Consider the following 19,135-nt stretch of genomic DNA (forward strand, 5'->3'; position numbering starts at 1 on the left):
TAAAATTAATCGTTCCCTGACACGAATTCCTCTCTAAGTGGGAATACCAATTTGTAGGTGCGAAACAGAGAGAGAGAGAGAGAAAGAGAGAGAGCGCCCCTGGGAAAGGAAGGGAAGAGACGAGGAGATTGTCTCGCGTTGTACGCGCTCGGGGTGAAAGCCGGAAGGTAAAGAGGAGGAGGCGTCGATCGGATAGAGCGAGTCTCTAAACATGTCGTTATATCGAAGCTAACAACACATCCTGTTTACGCTTGTTCTTGGGTTAGGTCTCCCAAGAGAATGTCCCGACGTACGACTCGCAGCGCTGGTTATTGGCTGTCGACCAAATGCTCCCGAAGACGAATCCCCCTATCGAGTATTGTTTATGAAAGCAATGCGACTATAAAGCATCACTCGTAAGTCATTTCAGTTGGCCAATCGCGATGCCAAATTAATTAGAATCGTTGAATTCTGAAACGATTGTCGAGATCCTCATATTATGGCTCATAAACTCTTCTGTAGATGCTTCTATTCTTTCTAATTTTAACGCTTATGTATTTTAGTGCGCAACCTGTTTTAAACCTTTTTTTAAATTTTCTAATTAATGAGTAATTACTAAGGAAATCACAAAAAATAATAATAAAACATTGTAACGTTCTAGTAATAAAATAATAAATTATATATTGAGTAAAAAAATGTTTAGCAGCGTCGCACATATAATGTTTAAATACATTTTTATATAACAGAGTGCTTTCAGTAATCGCGACGTACTTCAAGATATAATACTTATAATATCTCTATAATTATTGTAATTTTTCGCTTACGAAAGAAGATATATAAGAGTCAACACAATTAAAATACCAACAATGTAATCAATTGTATAGCAAAATTGTATGATGACAAGTTGTATCGTAAGATGAGATGTTATATCGTACTGAGGTAAATGCGGTTATATCTCGGCTTCTTTCTAAAACAATAATTATGCCGCTGGAATGCATCTCGTGCTAGCGGCATATCTATCAAGTTGAGAATGTGCCGACAAGGCATATCTCGATGTTTTACAAAGAAAATGGAACGAGTTGTGCTTGGCTCATTACATTGCATAGTTGCTACATCTCTGTGGCATTTGTTGCCACATCATACGATAATCATTCTCAAAATTTCTATCAAGTCGAAATGAAAAATAAGAGACACTAATGAATGATATATTTTTTTCGAGATAGATAAAACACAGTTTCTAGACTTTGATATTTACATCGCAACAATATATTATAATAAATTATACAAATTGAATAAGGAATGGTAGAATATGTAGGGAAAATTATTTCAACAAAATAATCTTGAATTAAATATAACGTTATACATTTTACGTTGACATTACGACGTTGACAGGAATCAATTATGTGTTACAGATCGGAAGCACGTCGTTCAGCCGAAGCGCGGTTCCGTCGGGAGATCGAAAGGAAGAACCGCACGCTAGGCTGACGCCGTCCGGGAGTATCCCCGACATGGCTTAATTCGCGATAAGCGGAAGACAGGTGGAGAGAGAGAGAGGAGTAGATCAAGAATGCACGGATGATCGCCGAGATTTCCTACAACGTTGAAAGTACGCACGAATGGTGTCGAGTGGTGTGTTGGTGATCACGTCGAGGGAGAGGGGTAGTAGTGGCTGTGATCATAGTGTCGTGTCTTGGGAATCAGTGTGTTGTCGGTGAAGAGTAGTGAGAGAGGTATATCAGGCTGCTCGATCTCGGTTCCGCGAGAGTAAGAATTAACGACAAAAGTAAGTGCGGTGAAAAGAGGCTCAAGGTGGATAAAGTGTACGCACGATAAGAGAAAGAGAGGGAGAGAAAAAAGAGAGATTCAGCCGGATATATCGCGAATTACGTCGAGCTAGAGTAGCCGTGAGAGAGTGAGTGATGTGTTCGATGGACGAGGCGCGTCTCGCGGGCGGTGGTCGGGGTAATGATAACGCGTGTAATCGCGCACGCTACCATTGTTACTTGGGATCGAAAGTGAGAAAAGGCGGGCAGTCGGTGACCAGGCTGGCGGGCGCCGGGGAAACGTTTCCAAGGGCATGGCGACCACGCCACTAGGCGGTCGCCTCCCTAACGTAAACCGCAAAGGACCATCTCCGTGCGTCGGTGGTGGTGGTGCTAATAGTAATAGTAGCAGTAGTAATAGTAGCGGTGGCGGTAACGGCAACCCCAGTAACGGTAGCAACAACGGCAGTAGCAACAACGGCTTGGGTAACAACAACGCCGGTAGTCAATCCAAGAGACAGGAGAGAGCGCTAATCGGCAGGGAACACCGTGATCATCGTCACCATCATCATCACCATCATCATCACCATCATCACCACCATCATCATCATCAGGGTCGAGATAAGTCATCGTCGTCGTCGTCGTCGTCGTCGTCGTCATTGTCGTCGCCCGTGTCGTCGTCATCGTCGGGCCAGCAGCGTGAGCCTAATAAAGCAAGCACAGTGGCTGCTAACGCCGGTGAACTGGATCCGGCCGCGACGAATGCGACCAATAATTTTGAGTACGACGACAACGAATGGGACATCGGCATAGGTGACTTGATAATCGATCTTGATGCGGACATTGAGAAGACGAGGGACGAGAAATTGAGCTCGGGGACAGGCATGGCTTCTACGCCTGCCTCGGCAGCATCGGCACCGAATAACGCGAATCATCATCAATTACAAAACTCAACGAGTCTCAACTCCTCCAACTCCTCGTCCGTCCCGTCAGCTGGCACGAACGCCAGCAACCAATCTTCGTCGTCCACTTCATCGTCGTTGTCGTCGTCCTCCTCATCGTCTTCATCGTCGTCCTCAACGTCCTCCTCGTGCGGCGTCAACTCGTCGACGCGATCCAACAGTCCCGGAAGCGGCAACGGCAACGCGAACGGCGCCGGTAACGCGAACGGCACCGGCAACGCAAACGGCACCGCGTCTTCCGTGGTCACCGGCTCCGGTAACAAGCAAGCGTCGGGCGTAAACGTGAGCGGCGTTAACGCCGTCCACGGTAACGCCGGAAATCCCGGCAAGATGGCCGTTGAACATTCGGCCACCGTCGATAAGGGCCTCAAGATGAAGATCAAACGCACCAAGCCCGGCACCAAGACGAGCGAGGCCAAGCACGAGATCGTCAAATCCAACGAGATCAACGGCATTGCTTCGTCACAGGATTCGAACAACGGCACCGCCGCGTCTTCGACATCCTCATCCTCGACCGCGGGTTCGGCCTCCGCGTCGGCTGCGGTCGCACAGAACTCACAGAATTCCGAATGCGGCGCAGCCGGCGGTGGCGGTCAGTCGTCCTCGTCCAACAAGTCGAAACCGAGTCACTCGCCGGCATCGGCCGGCGGCACAGGCGGTGCCGCACCCTCCTCTACCGCCGGTTCCAAACGCGGTTCTAGCGGTCACCGGCGCGATAAGGCGCGAGACAAGCACGAGAAGCCGCAGAGCAATCATACGCCTCAGCAGATCAAGCCGGAGATGAACGGCACCGCGCGCCCGACGCCGCAGGGCCAGAATTCGGCCGGCGGCGCGACGCAGTCTCAGGGCCCGACGCCGGCTGCCACGGCGCCGCAACAGACCCAGGGACCACCGCCCAGCTCGAGGACAGGTTTCTCCGTCGCGCAAGGTCCCGGCCCGCCCGCCACTAGCGCAGCAGCACCCTGTCCGCCGCCGAGTCCGGCGAGCGCTACCGCGACCGGTGCGGCGGCCAAACCGGAACAGACCAAAGTCGCCGCGGTACCGGGTCCGCCGCTTACAACGCCCGCCGAGGAGGCTATGGATACTGCCGCCAGTCCTCCGCCCGCCAAAAAGATGAAGACGGAACCAAAGGTAAGTGCCTTGCCTTCAGACTGCTATTTTATCTCGTCGCAATGTCCTCGGCGACACTGATATTACTTTAGCATTTGCGGAAAGTTTTTTTTTTTTTTTTTTTTTTTTTTCTTGTCAGAAATTAAAATTTTCTCAAACTTTTTAAATTTTATTATTCGATATTTTAATCTCATAAATTTTCTCAAAATTTAATTAAAGCAAAATCTATTTCGAATTGAATGGCGAATAATATTCACTTAGGTATTTGTTTTTATCTATAAAATTTAATTCTCAGTTGATGGTCAAAAAATTAATGGCTAAATATTTTTAACTCTAAATTTCACAAGAAATAAGAAGACATATTTACTTTCTGCTAACTTTGAAATATTCTATGTATAACATTATTTATTGTCGCCTTCGTCATCAATGACAGAGCATTATCTGTCAAAGTATTACCTGTGATTTTAAAAGATCAAAAAATGAAAGATATAATATTGGATTATTTTTCTTTTTTTTTGACGTCGAGAGACGATAAACTGCATTAAATTCGTGTATTTTTCTCCCTCGCTAGATTGTCGTGTAAGAATGAAAACCATGTTAACAGGGGAACTTCCTTTCTCTCTTTCGAGTAATTCCATTCTCTCTTCCCCCCCCCCTCTCCCAGAAGATGTATATATGTAATACTGGTTTCCGGCAGCTTGTTAGTTACCACGGGTTCGAGCAGACCCTCCTCCGATCGGTATCTTCGCTTCGTCAGCGGCGACGCGTGACTCTCGTACGCACCTAATTCATTCGCGGCGAGATGAGAGTCGGCACCGAATCAATTATATAAGTCCATATGCATAGAACGCGAGCGGACCGCAACGAAACGATATTGTACACGATACGTGCACGTGCACGCGTCAATGCTGCGTTCCATGCCGCTGCGTGCACTGAAAAAAATTTCACCTAAAAGCTATAGAAGGTTATAACAAGAGAAAAATACTTCAGAGTATAAAAAAAGAGTTGCAATAAAAATTCAAGATGCATGAATAAGAATATAATAGACAATCAATAAAACAAATTTATTCAAAAGCTTAATATAATTTCAAATGTGGAATAAATATATATATATATATATCTTTTATGTCAATTTTTCTTTTAAAGTATGAAAGATTTTAAAATAGTAAAGACTACATTTTTACCTTTTATTGGCAAAAAATATCTAGGACAATGATAAATCAAGTTAAACTATAATATTTAAAAGCGTTAAAGTCTTTTATTTTACTATGAAAAGTTAAACAGAATCTTAGGATTGAAAAGATGATGAAAACGGGATAAAATTTTTATTTTCGTTTAAATAGGAAATTCTGAAGGATCGATATTATCTTGACATGTTTCACATATTTGCTTCTCTTTTATTCTATATCGGGGGACGACACTATCGTCGTGACACTTGAATAAATAAATCCGCTTCTCGTACGATGGAACGAGAGCGTTATTGTAAAATACGAGAGCTTTGGTTTTCTGTCGCAAACTCGCACGCGGGCGTGCATATGTATATCTGAAAATAAACGCGGAGCGAAAAATATCGTTTGAGAGATACGGCGAAGCGCCATAAATAAATCTTGTCTCATGTGCGCGCGTTTCGTTTCTCTTGATCCCTAACGCCATCGAAAATGCTGCATTATTTCTTCTCGAAAAGATCCATAACGTTATCGTATTTAACGATTCGCCGAACATGACGAACGGGGTGAGTTTTCTTGTCGAATGCACGAGAAATCTTTTTTTTTTTTTTTTTTTTTTTTTTTTCCTCTATCGCTCGGACTTGGCCGCTGTGTATGTATGTACCTATATATTTATCGCATGAACGTTTGCAATTTGTAAACACCGTAATTAAATAATAAAATCTTCTAGTTTTCCTAAATTCAGACAATTCTATTTTAGTATTTAATTCGTAATTTTAATTGTTCTCTGAGCGAAAGAAATGTTAAAATTGAAATATATAAATATATATTGTCCGCAAAAGTGGTGACTCCATATTTTGCTAGGAATATGTCAGGAATATATGTGGCATTTTGTGTATCGTGTACACAGGACACACTGGACATTATATTGTTGCGAGTCGTGAAATCCGCACTTTTTCCAACGATCCCTCGGTGTATCTCTCGCCTTGGCACACATCGGCCTCGTCGTCGTCGTTCGTCGCGCTCGTACGTGCTCGTTCGCAACCTTGTTCGCAAGCCATGTAACGCCGGACACGTATTTGCGCGTCAATCAACTCGCGTACGTGTCGCGGATGCGCCCGCGGCTCGGCTCGGCTCAGCTCGGCTCGGCTCGACAACAAAATTGGGAAGAGCGCTCCCACAGTGGAAAACCGACGTGTACACTTGAGTGTATACGGCGCGTTAACTGTTAAACGTCCCGGTTAAACGTAATGGCATTTTTGCGCGCTCCAAGGAAAGCCCATTCCGCACGTAATGTGGTAAAAAAAGAATTTACTGTATCGCAGCAAAATTGTACATACTCGTGAATAAATCATAATTTTTTAAAATCTTAATCGTACATAATGAAATACACGTTCTCTATTAGAGAAAAGAACGAGAGAGACTGCTAAATTACGTTATCAAGCTTCATAAAGGACATTTTTTCTAATCACTTTTATAGTTGTGTTTTATATTCCAGTAAATGCTAATAAGTTTCTTTATTGCTTTTTTAAGTTACGTTCATATTAATTCAAGAGGTTATGCACTTTGCAAGCTATAATTTCTCGACATGAGACTCGACATGCAAATTTTACAAATCGATTTTACATAAATTACGATAAATATTTGTCGCTATATAATAGATACGATATTTAATGTCTGAGTTTTGCGCGCTGAAAGTGTAAAGTTCAACGAAGATAGAAATTGGCATGAACTATTTTCTCTATTTGTGCGACGATTACAGGGTATATATTTTCACTCGGCGTCTCTTGTCGCCAATCACGGTTCATGGTAGTCGCTTTGTCGAAGTTGTTTGGAAAGTATACCGACACGTTCGATACATGGCCGGTTGACGCGTATCATTTATTTATTCACCGTCCGATTCGACGAGTGACATCGATACAAGTGCTCTTCATTGTAATAGCGGCGTCATTATTTTTGCACGCTACGATTTGCCACGATATTATTAATGATCACCGCGCGATCGTCCGAGGGAAGTAATATTTAACGAACGTATATTCACATGCAAACAAGCGACATGTAATCTCTGTTCTTGCAACGTATTGTTTTCCAACCTCATAATTTTCATAGAAATTTTCAAATGTCACTTCGAGTGCAATTTTATAATCAAACTTCAAATTTTTTAAATATTTTCTTAGTATTTAATTGCTAGACTTCTATAAATATTTATCTTTTTAACTCTTGATATTTATTGGCCTAAAGATTAGTTTCTCAATTTACAATTTTTTAATCCAGAATTTTCTTAAAAGTTAATATCTCGCTTTCAACTCAACGAATTTGATAAACATTGTAACGGAAATAAATTCAGAAATTAAGTACTAATGCACTTTCGTTTAATTTCATCGATAGATTTTAATAACCTGCGGACACATGGTTAATCGAGCTGCGATAAAACGAGCGGATTAACAGACAAGAAGCCGCTTGATAAATATTTTTGATCGCGCCCCTGCTCGGGATTGACGCTCATCGATGTTGGAATGGGTTACGGGGGTTGGGCGAAAGCCGAGGGACGGTGGTCCGAGCAAAGTGGCATAGTCGACTACTCTATGCACCGAGGGGAATAATCCGTTATATCCCTAGTATATAGCAGAGGTTCTCAAATACATGGTTTCTCAAAGTATAAGCGCCCTTTACGTTTTAACGAGGTTTACGAACTCGGACGACTCGGGAACTTGTGGACGATGCTAACACTGCTCTTTGTTCAATATTTTTGGCTTATGATTTATTTATTATAATCAGACAAATATCAATTTGTTAATAAGAAAATTTTGTTTTAAACATATTTTTTTAGGAAATTGTTTAATACGTATATAAATTGAATGCTGCTCGATATGTATTGTGATAATATTGCGATTATATCAATCTAAAACAAGATAAAACAAGCAAGATAATACGAATATAATCACTTATGTGAATATTTCCTTGTTATATCAAGATTCAATAAATCTTGATGTAACAAGGAAAAAGAGAGAGAGAGAGAGAGAGTTTATCATGTGAATAATTCCACAGTTTATGTAAATTCTTATTTAAATCAAAAGTTAGATTGCTTATTGCAAGAGCGCATTTAATTAAAAGTTCTGTTAGTTTCATGTTCATTCGATATGCCATCGAATAAAAAATGGCATTGCCGTTCGTTCTAGTTACTTGACGTTCCTTTTACATGGCATAGAGTCAATACACCAGTGAAGGACCGAGTAATTAATCACAAGTTTCAATTGTCGTAAACTTTCGGGTCAATCGAGTTATCGGTTTTTGCCACGAAGCGTCGTGTTTCCTTCCGTTTTCCTCTATATTACAAATGTTCGTGCCGTATTATTCATCGTTTTGCTTCGTGTTTATACCTAATACTTACAAATATCGGAGGGACGAGAGTTTTCCAATTAAACGTATTCAACTTTCTCATACAGACGTCAATTGCCCCCGTCCTTCGTTCCGACCTGCGTCGCTCACGAAAGCAGTAGCGGAATTACATTCTCACCGGAACACATTTTTGTCCCGAAATTTACTCCGCGATACACACCCATTTCCCGCACGATGTCACCCATCCACGTTCAACCCTTCTCTTCCGCGTCGTCCCCACCCTCGCGAGCGTCGCGACGTCGATGCAGGCTGTACAGTGCCATCTTCGTGTCCGCGCTTTCGCCTTTCCTCCTTTTCCACCAGGCGAATTTCCCTTCAAGTTACCTACGTGTTCTCTCTCTCTCTCTCTCTCTCTCTCTCTCTTTTTCTCTCATTTTCTTCCTCTTTCTATTTCGATCTCTCTCGTGTAACTTCTTCTCGGGGTTGGCCCACCAGGTTGATTCGTCGGCGAACGGTCGGGCAAGGTTTCGTCTCTGACAGTCGACGAGCCCCTAGAAGCGCGCCGGCAGAATCTATATCAGTGTTGGTGCAACAGAGCCGGCTCTGCATTTTCCGCCGCCCCGGCGAACGAATCGCATCGCATCGAAAATTCTCTTTCCATTAGCCATTTACTAAACTTCAATCAAAACTCATTTTCTATTGCTTTCGATATTAATTAGAAAGCGCGGTCTTAGTCTGCATCTTGTTGCTTGTTATTTTCAGGTAAAAGTATGTAATAAAGTAACATTTGGAATTTTGAAAGGAAAGAGAAAAGAACCTAAAAAATTCAATACATCAAATATATGTACATTCGAAAAGTTTTCTTAGCTTTATCATAAAGTGGAAAGTAGAGAACGTGAACTTTGCTTGAATATCGTTTCTTGTTTATTTTTCCTTTTTTGTTTTTTTGTTTTTTTTTTTTTTTTTTTTTTTTTGTAAAGAATACAAAAACAGAGTTGAACATGATGATATATTTCTTCCAAAAGTTATATTTCTTTTTCTCTCTTTAATAAATAATAATATATATTTTTAAATCTCTTATATTTAAAAAAATAACATTTATTTATAATTAATCTTTTTTTCTGCTTTCTTTCCTCAAGCTATTATATTATATATTTTATATCTAGAAAAAGTATATAAAAAAATGAATGATATTTTTTTTAAGTACAAAAATTTAAATTTTTCAAGTACCTAAATACCTAAGAACTCGATTTTTTTTTTAGATATAATTACATTTCTTCATGAAATGAAAAAGTTTATGCTATATTTGAGAGATAGAAATTAAGGATAGACTTTATAATTAAAAAGTACAAATTTATTTCTGTCTAGTACGAAAGTATAAAATCGTTAACGAAATTAACAATGCTGCTTTCGTCTCCTTGTACAATTAAAAACATTTCATAAAAAGTATTTGCAGCTTTTATGCATCAGCTTTATTGGAAAAATGTTTTATAAAACATGACAAAGATGTCATTTTCAAAACTGTACAAAATTGGCGAATATTTTTTTATTTTTAAAGGAAATATCACGTGTCTAATTTTTCAGGTGATATTTTTATGTTTTTTTCATGGTTATTATTTATTTGTCCGAAAATGTTACGGTTAGAGTGAATTCCACTGCTCCTAGACGCGGCCCTGGTCGGTAGCGTTGCTACCACCGGTGGTTCGAGCGAAATTGGGGTGGACGAGAGAGGGAGAAAGAGCGAGAAAGAGCGAGAAAGAGCGAGAAAGAGACAGAGACAGGGCTGGTGGCTGCTCCTACGACTGTGTGTCGGCGGGGAAATGTTGCAGGAGCAGCCACGGGGCGCAAACGGCCGGGGTACGGAGGGAGATAGAGGATGGCGACGAAGGAGGGAGGACGGGGGTGAAATCAATACTTTGCGGTCTCCGCCCCCGGGAGTACACGGATGAATACACGGACAAACACGAGCGCCGACGAGGGTGGCTCGTCGGATTTCGCCCGTGGTGGTGCGGCCGCTCCGTTTTCGCCCTTTTCCCTCGCCCTTCGCGCGCGCATCTTCACTATGCCTTCCCTCGTCCCCGCCTTCCCTTTCGCTATTCTGCGTGTCCCCCGCCGACAATCCCCTTTCGCCATCGCATGTCGCCGCTGCTTCCTGCCTCGTTATAGTTGACTGTCTTAGCAGTCGAGGACGTCGACATGCGAGATGCTGTCGAAAGTGGGATTGGCGGCCGGCCAATCGCGATCATCGGGGGACTCGGTTTGCGGTCGTTTGGGAATAAATAACGGGGATGAATTGCGAAATCGCTCTATGCTCCCCTTTTTCCGTTGCGCAAAAATGATTCTTCAAAAGTGATCCCCTGGCACGGTGGATTTTTCTGGTTTATATATATGCAGCGACAAAAAACGAGTAATACAATATGATGAAATAACAGAATCGTTAACGGGGGGTACACAATTGAGTTGAGGCTTGAAAAAAAATGTCAATTTCGAGTTTTACACACTTTTTAAATCGTCGTTTGTAATAAAAGATTCAACGATGATGGACAATTTCCCTATTCGAAGCATTTTTGCCATTGAATTTTCAAACATTTTTCAAGATGAAAAACTGATATTTTAACAAGCCATTTTTTGCATGTCATTTTTATCATGTGTTTTAAATAATGAGTTTATAATGTCTGCTACAATAAAAAAGGAACTCTTCTGTTACATTTCCTCTTTCATATTTTATTTTGAATAGCATATGTACAAGAACATCGTTTAAATTATATTTTCAGAACTTACTCAAAATAATTTCTTTAGATTTCTCATTTTAATACTTTTCATAATAAAGTAAAGCGCTCATTATTATTACATTGAAATTTTCGCTCGCTAACTCGCATGTGTTCCCTCGAGGGGCTTCGTGCACAACCGTGAAATTCGAGAACCATGAACAGTACTTTAAAACACGGCTTTTCTCATTGCAGTCGACATTATCTCCATTTAGTGGATAATATTCCTTTTTCTAGCGCTGTCACCATCCGCCGCGAAGGTGGTTTTAAAATTTACTTCACGCACACCTCCCGGAAGGAAAGTCTGTCGGACGCTGTTTTAGAATTACGACGCGGATTGTATAAAGCACTAGACGGCGAAGAGGAGGAAAGAAAGACAGAGAGAGAGAGAGAGAGAGAGAGAGAGAGAGAAATGTGCTTTCATCCGTGCGAACGACATCCTGAAAAGATCTTTCATAGTCGCAACGCGGCGAGCTCCGTTAGCCCTTTTTCTCGGTCGCCGCTTTCGCGCTCTTTTCACGCGACGTCACTCGCGCGATAACGCAAGCGAAAAACCACTGCTCTTTAAATCGACATCTTTCTGTCAAAGCTGTGGTTACACATATCGTAGATGTTGAAATCGGTATATTTTACTTACTTAATATACATGTATGATGAATAATACACATGCATCGATATTTGTTTTAGTCTGGATACTAATAGCAATAATGTACACTGAATCAATATTCGACTCTTGAATATTTTCACATTTATTGAACAAATTTTAAACTTTTAATAACACGATGTTCGTGTTCTTCTTTTTTCCTGCTTTTTATCTGATAGTAATTAATATTCTTTTACGTTTGTATAATTTATTATTTTTTTTTTTTTTTTTTTTTTTTTTTTTGCATTGAACGCAGTGATTTGTTATTATTAGATATTCTCCTCAACTCTCAATTTTTAAGATATTAATTTCGAATCACTATTTTGCGACGATGCAATCGCTATCAAACGACGATCGGGGGAGTAGTTAAAGACGAGAGCGGCGATAGGAGCTTCGGTATTATTACCGGGCTTCTATCCGCAGCATAGATGTATCGATTCTCGATTTTCGATATACGATACTCCGTACACGATCGGTTTTATAGCTGGTCGACGCGATTTCGCCCTCGTCGCACCGCAAAACCGCAACTTCCATCAGCCAGCCCGACGATATCAGTGGCGGACGCGCGTATTCACGTTCGATATTTCAAATACATCTACCTTGCCTATGTAACTTCCCATTTTCGGATGAATTTGCCGATTTCTTTGATAGCCTCTTTCAATGATATTTACATGAAAAATGCTCCGTATTTTTCGAAATATTGAGATTAAAATTTATAGAGAAAAATCTTAGTTAAAATTAAAATGAGAAATATGAATTCGTAAAGAATTAATTTAGAAGAATGACATTTATGGTTAATAATTATTTCCCACAATTAGTAATTAAAGTAACGTAATAAATAAAGCACAGCTAAAATGCAAAATCTCAACCAGAGTTTGAAATGCTAGAATCTTAAAATTTTAAATAAAAAAACATTTTTTATTGGCGCTTACACAAAAGCTGTCTAAAAACTGTCGAGATAAGAAAGGCAATCATAGATACATATAGTGTCTTCAAAGAATGCGAGTATATAATTTGTGTAACAAGGCTAAATGGGTTGATAATTGGGACATCTAGTACTCTCTTAGCCACGCGAAGGTAAACAAGCGGAAAAAAACAAGCGTCGCAACGCGTCGAAAAGTCCCCGGGTGCCACACCCTAGGGGCAAGACGGCTTATGTATGCACACCGGAACGTAGCGGCTCGCACACAAACGCCCGAGAGGGGTTAGAAGGCAAGAGGAAAGAGCAAAGAGAGAGAGAGAGAGAGAGAGAGAGAGAGAGAGAGGAAGAGATCGAGGGCGAAGGAGAAAGAGTCTCGGAGTGCCATTCTGCTTACAGAGACACTCGCTCAGGGACGGGTTTTAGATATTTGCACGCCATGAGACGAGCTTAAAGTTCTCACAATTGTCTCTTTATGCACATATTGTAATTAGTTTTTTTCATTATTTTACATTTGTTTCTTAAAGTGTCACTCAAGTTAATAAACATGCATTATATTATATTTTTAATTATCCACTATAGAAATTTAAAGACACATTTGTATAAAACTTTTAGTTTAAAGTTTTAATACATGAGTCTATTAGAAATTAAATTGATTAATTAGATATTTTGTAAATTTTCTCAATTTTAATATACCAGATACATTATATATATTTTCTCAATTTTATTATATTATATATTGTATATATTGTAGAATTGCTATTTTAGAATTAACATTCAGAAATGTACAAAAAATGGAATTAATTTAACTCCTGACAGACTCATATATATATATATATATATAGTGCTAAAGTAAAATTTATGTTATAAAAATAAAGATGATCTCTCTCTCTCTCTCTCTCTCTCTCTCTCTCTCTCTCTCTTTTATATACATACATTTACTCACATTTAATATTATTTAGTGTTTGTCACGTACGTGAAAGATATAAGAAATCACTTGAGGTAGACAAACTCATTTATATTCACATTTGCGTGACTCATCTTAAAACAACTATTTTCCTGATTATAGTGCCTAAAGCCGGCATTATGAGATACGGTACATTTTACTGGGATATAATTGATAGAGAGTATATGTACTGAGATCGCGAGAAAATGAAATTCATCGAAAACGAAAGCCGAGCTTTCGCAATAAAGGTTGGTGTATATCTTCTGTGTGTGCGTGCGAGCCGAGGGTGAAGCGAGAGAGCATAAGGGTTCGGGGAAACAACGGAGAGTTTTCGAGGGTGTCAAGGGTGTCCGCGGAGGGAAAATCAGGGATCCCCTCACTTTTCCTTCTTAAGCCGGAGGCACGAATAATACGCGAATTTCTCGAGGAGGTGGGTTCATGATGAGCGATCGCGGTAATTAAGCGCCCGTTGTAATTAAAACGCCACTTGCTTTTCGTCCCGTTCTTTTTTTCGCCAATCTCTTTTTCCCAACAGTTGTCCCTTTCACTAAGCTTCTCGATTGCGATCTCCGACGATTGTGGGTGAAATAGCGTTTCGACGACAGGACGATGCGATAATTGAGTATGACGATTAACAAAATTTTGATTTAATGTAATATATTGTATTATATGACACAGAGAATGCATTCTATATTTAAGAACAGAATATGTCATAAAAATATGTAATTTTTACGCATAATAAACAATTATTTCATATAATCTTGTTTGTAAATGGTTGTATGAAATTAAAAATTTAATTTTTTGAACATATTTAAAATGGTTATTAAAGATTTTTCGAATTTCAAAGAGCTAAAATATATAAATATAATATGCGTGAATAAATACGAACATTCTCTGTCGTCTGTTATTTATTTTTTTATTTCAGCTAGAAGTTATAAAATGATTGAAGAACATTATTATTTTTTGAAGAAAAGGAGAGAAAAATAGACAGAGATGCGTTAATATATTTTAGGACTTTCGAGAATAAGGGGGTGCGCTTGTTCGATCGAATTCGGGGAAATCCCTTCCTCGATTACTCCAAAGTGCCTGTCTCCTGTGTATCGCGTAGGAGAGGGTAACGAAGAGGTAACGGAGTCGAGAACAGTAGATTACCATTACAAGGTGGAAAGGAGAAAGCGGGGAGTAGAGCGGTTCTCTAACATGCTGAGTTCTTCTCTCTCTCTCTCTCTCTCTCTCTCTCTCTCTTTCTCGGGACTGTTTGAATATTAATCGACCCGTTTGACTTATTTATCAGCCCTTTCGTGCCACGAACGAGCACGAACGGTGCGACCGAATCTACGGTGTACACGAAGGGTAGAGAACTCTTTTCGAGGGATATAAAACGACTGTTGTACGACCGCAAGTGAGACAGCTGAGGGTGTGGTGCGTGTTGCTCCATGCACAAAGGGTGTGCCGAGATGACGCGCGTCATGCATTATGAACGAACGGAAGAATAGCACGGAGGCTGGGATTAATTTTATCGCAATGAACACGCAGATTCTGCGCATTTGCTTCGTCATATAAACACATATACATGTATTATTTTTCGGATAAACGGCTGCGTAATTAAAATTAATAGTGTTTATATTTGTTACATTAACATGGAATTATTTAATTTTCTATAGAATTAATGTCAAATTATTGATAATTTTTAATTGCATGGTTTTTATTAACTGATAAGTTTGTTGAATTATAATATCTGTTTATACTAAGCTTATAACATAAATTACGTTTGCGAACAGATAAGTGGCTCTTGAAACTGCTATAAATGTTTGCGTAACGATATGGTATGCGCATGTAATCCAGAAAGATGTTTCACGAGCGGTCGTATTTGTCTTCGTAATTTTTACAATTTGTTTTTACGACGTGTATGCATCTTCCGTGTGTCCACGGGAATATACTCTTGAAACAGCTCGTGTGACGAGCGACGATCGAATGCGTGTACGATGTCAACACGACGAACAATTTATCGATACGGTCTCTATAATACGGCAGCACCCTCTTCGCGTGTATCGTGTGCTTTTCGTTCGTCGACTAGGTTTTAGGGTTCCGTCATTGCGGTTAAGCTCGTTACATCCGAGCACGCGAGCAGCTTAGTCATGCGTGTCTCTTACGCAAACACGACCGCGCCCGAGCTCTACGCGAAATTACTCATTTGTCGCCTTAATCGCCACTTTTGTATCGCATTTCGCAGCCCGAATCGACAAGGGGTGACGGGGGAGGGGGGAGACGATCGTTAATCGACCGTATCCACGCGAGGCTCTTTGATGCTCGATAGTGCCGTCATATCTCATGCGTTCATATCTCAATATTAGGTAATTATACCTAGCGATTCGCAGAATAATGTCACAAGCGACCGTTTTTCGCGGCGAACTTGATGAGAATCAATGGAAATATTTGTTTAGCAACAAAATATTCAACTGACATTTTGCTACGAATAACAAAAGAGAGACAAAATAAATATAATTAAAATAGCTATCATATATGTTTACATAATATTTATAAAATAATTTTCTACGTTTCGTATAAATTTTTCCAAAATCTATTATTTAAAAATAATTATATTTTTAACTAAAAGAACAATATCTAATCAAAATATTTAATTCGCTTACGAAATTCTTAGAAAATTGAATAATGATGTTTTTGTAAAACAGCTTGTACATAAGTTTGCTGAGCGAAAAATCAAGTCAAGCATTTTACTTTGAACCATTTCATATTAAAATTCTCGGGCTCGCAAAATCGAAAAGATCATAGGAGAGACCGCTGGAGATATAACGCGGCAAGGAACTCCATTTGAATTATGGTTCTTCCCACGTCGTACAATTGTCGGGAGGCTCGTATTCACGTTCCTTATGTTTCTCCTCTGTCGCACGTCTCTGTGTATCGTACATACATATGTATTTATCGCTGCGAGCAACAGCACTTGGAGCGCTTATCTATATACTGGTAACTTGGCAGATACGGGTTGGAAAAGATCTTTATACAGGGTGTCTCGCAGATTTGTTACATTGTTTTCGATCTTGCAGATTCTTTAACGAATTTGAAGTCCAACTTATATTCGAAAGAAAATTTTTAGCGATATAATACACTTTTTTTAAAAAAAAAAATATATATATATATATATATTTTAAATTTTATCGTTAAAATTTTGATAAATTTCTAATTAAAATTTCAAAAATCTATCGATTCAATTAATTGTCATTTTATAGAATTAGATTTGATTTCTTACTATCTACAATTTGATTTCTTGCTAATGTGAATAAAACGCGATTCCTAGGACGCTCAGTACTTGAACGAATACGGGGAGTAACGGAATGGAATGCGAACCGCGCCCGGATTTTCATCGCGACTTTTGTTGGCTTTGAAAAATAGAGTTGGAATGTAGGTAATATAAAACGGAGCATCCTGAGCCTGGCCGGAACGCGCTGTTATTAAGTGCAGCGGTACCAAGTCTAACGTTCGAGGGATTAAATTGTTCGTTCGTGATTAATGGCCTTCCCTCCCCCCCCCCCCACCCGGTTGGCTTTCATTAATTTCTCTCTTTGTCCGCGTTAAAAAGGTTGACTTCCGCGTCCTGACGACTGTCTCCCTAATTACACTAATTAACACAATAGTCTTAGAAAAGAAATTACTATTTTTATTCGTATTACATAAATATTCTTATTAATTTTAATTTAATAAAAAAAGACTACAATTACAAAAATTTTTTTAAAACTATGGATAAATAAATTATTGTCTTCAGGTATATCGGTAAATAAGGTGGGAACACATTGCGAATTCAACACATATTTGTAATATTTATTAATTTTACATAAAATAATATAAAATTAATGTATTTTATTAAAAGCATTACAACAGTCTTAAACAGCGAAACTATGTAGTTATATATGCTCTTATACTTTAACAGTAAAATAGTGAAGCGCTAGTGGTAACAGAAAAACTTTTAACTTTTCTTTCTTAAAACTATAACAGAACAGTAGAGTATAAGAAGAAAAGAATCACGGGGTAAAAGGGTGCGCGGTTCTGCATATAACGCGACTACATGGATGTGGGTTAATTACACCGGAGACAAACGACTTAATTCCTCTCGATTAATTAAGGCCGTCGCGTAATTTCTCCATCCGGTCCGCGTGAGTCAGTACAAGGCATACCGACCATGCAATTTTTTTTCTAGCGACCAGCAAAAGGCGTTTCAGAGGATGTCGGCACGAAGACTATATTAGCACTTTGTAATTTTAAGAAAATAATAGGAAGCGTGATATTATAGTATGAGTAGTATTAATATAATGCGTGTGAGATAAAAGAAATCATTTATTTTTAACGTAAATAATTGCAATTTACAAGTTATTCGCTTAGATAATTATCTTGGATATTACTTTATTTATAAATAATAAAAGTACACGAATGTAATATAATATTGAAATGGTAAAATTAGTGAAAAAGATAAAAAAGATTATAGTAAGCTATCTTTCTTTCCTTTGTATCACGCGAATTCCAAATTCGCAAGCCGGTTGAAATACAATGTCGAAGATTTAAGAAATTGAATCACCATCTGTTTCTAATACAATCAGCTATTTTTCCCTTTTACCTTTCAGTCTTCGCACACCGTGATAAATAGATGCTTTATATATTTTATCCTGATATATTCTTAGTAAAACTATTATAGAGAGGGCGGAAAATGTAGGGTTGGATGAAATGAAGGGGAAAGAAAGGTGCTGATGTCGAGAGTCACGATCCATTTGTGATACACCCTATTACCATTTTTTCCCCCTACGTCTCGGACTTCCAATCTTCGAACAGGTATCTTTTTCTCGTCTTGCAATATTCTTAATAAAACTATAACAAGACGGGAAGCGTAGAATCGCAGGGGGACTGAAGCTTGAGGGTAGATATTGATGTCGAGAGTCACGGTCCATTTTCAATATGGCCGATTGCCCTTTTCCCCTTCGTCAGACAGCTTCGAACCGTCCTGCTTACACATGGATATTTTATACCCCGTCCTGTTATATATTCTTAATAAAACTGCACTGGATGGAACGTCGTAGCGCGCTGAGGGCATAAAACCTTCGAAGGAAAAATACCGATGTTATTATAAGATACTCATGTTTCAAGTAACATTCCATTTTTCAGTATTATCACTTTTTTCCCCTTTATATAAAGGTCGGCATCGCTGGCTTGTGTAGGTATCCATCTCGTGTTGTTCTCTTAATAAAACTTAATAAAACGGAGCGATATGAATAAAAATAGATATGAGAAAAAAAAGATAATAGACCTAACTAATATCTTCCGCCTCTTTTTAAATTGTGCTATCGTAGTTTTTACAGCAGCTTTATAACTTTTTATAAATAAATAAAGAAGAAAGATTTAATTATCGTTAATTAAAGTACAGTTAATTAATCGAGTGAAATTTTGAGTGTCTCCATGTTAATTATCGCTCTTTCCGGTTTATGTAATAAAATATCCGCGCTCCCGTGAAACTGCGGTAACGTGTATGACGGATA

The 19,135-nt window shown here is 39.2% G+C and overlaps 1 protein-coding gene across 7 annotated transcripts in view; it reads left to right on the forward strand.

Moving 5' to 3' along the window:
- Positions 1–19,135, forward strand: part of LOC140669344 (uncharacterized) — a 195,208-nt gene that overhangs the window by 124,984 nt on the left and 51,089 nt on the right. For all 7 annotated transcript variants that reach the window (XM_072899097.1, XM_072899103.1, XM_072899096.1 and 4 more), the window contains one exon: positions 1,392–3,835. In XM_072899097.1, the coding sequence (XP_072755198.1) occupies positions 2,057–3,835 (1,779 nt within the window). In that variant the 5' untranslated portion in view covers positions 1,392–2,056. The remainder of the gene's footprint in view (positions 1–1,391; positions 3,836–19,135) is intronic.

The sequence above is a fragment of the Anoplolepis gracilipes genome, chromosome 9, assembly GCF_047496725.1.
Source record: "Anoplolepis gracilipes chromosome 9, ASM4749672v1, whole genome shotgun sequence".
Classification (NCBI taxonomy): Eukaryota; Metazoa; Arthropoda; class Insecta; order Hymenoptera; family Formicidae; genus Anoplolepis; species Anoplolepis gracilipes.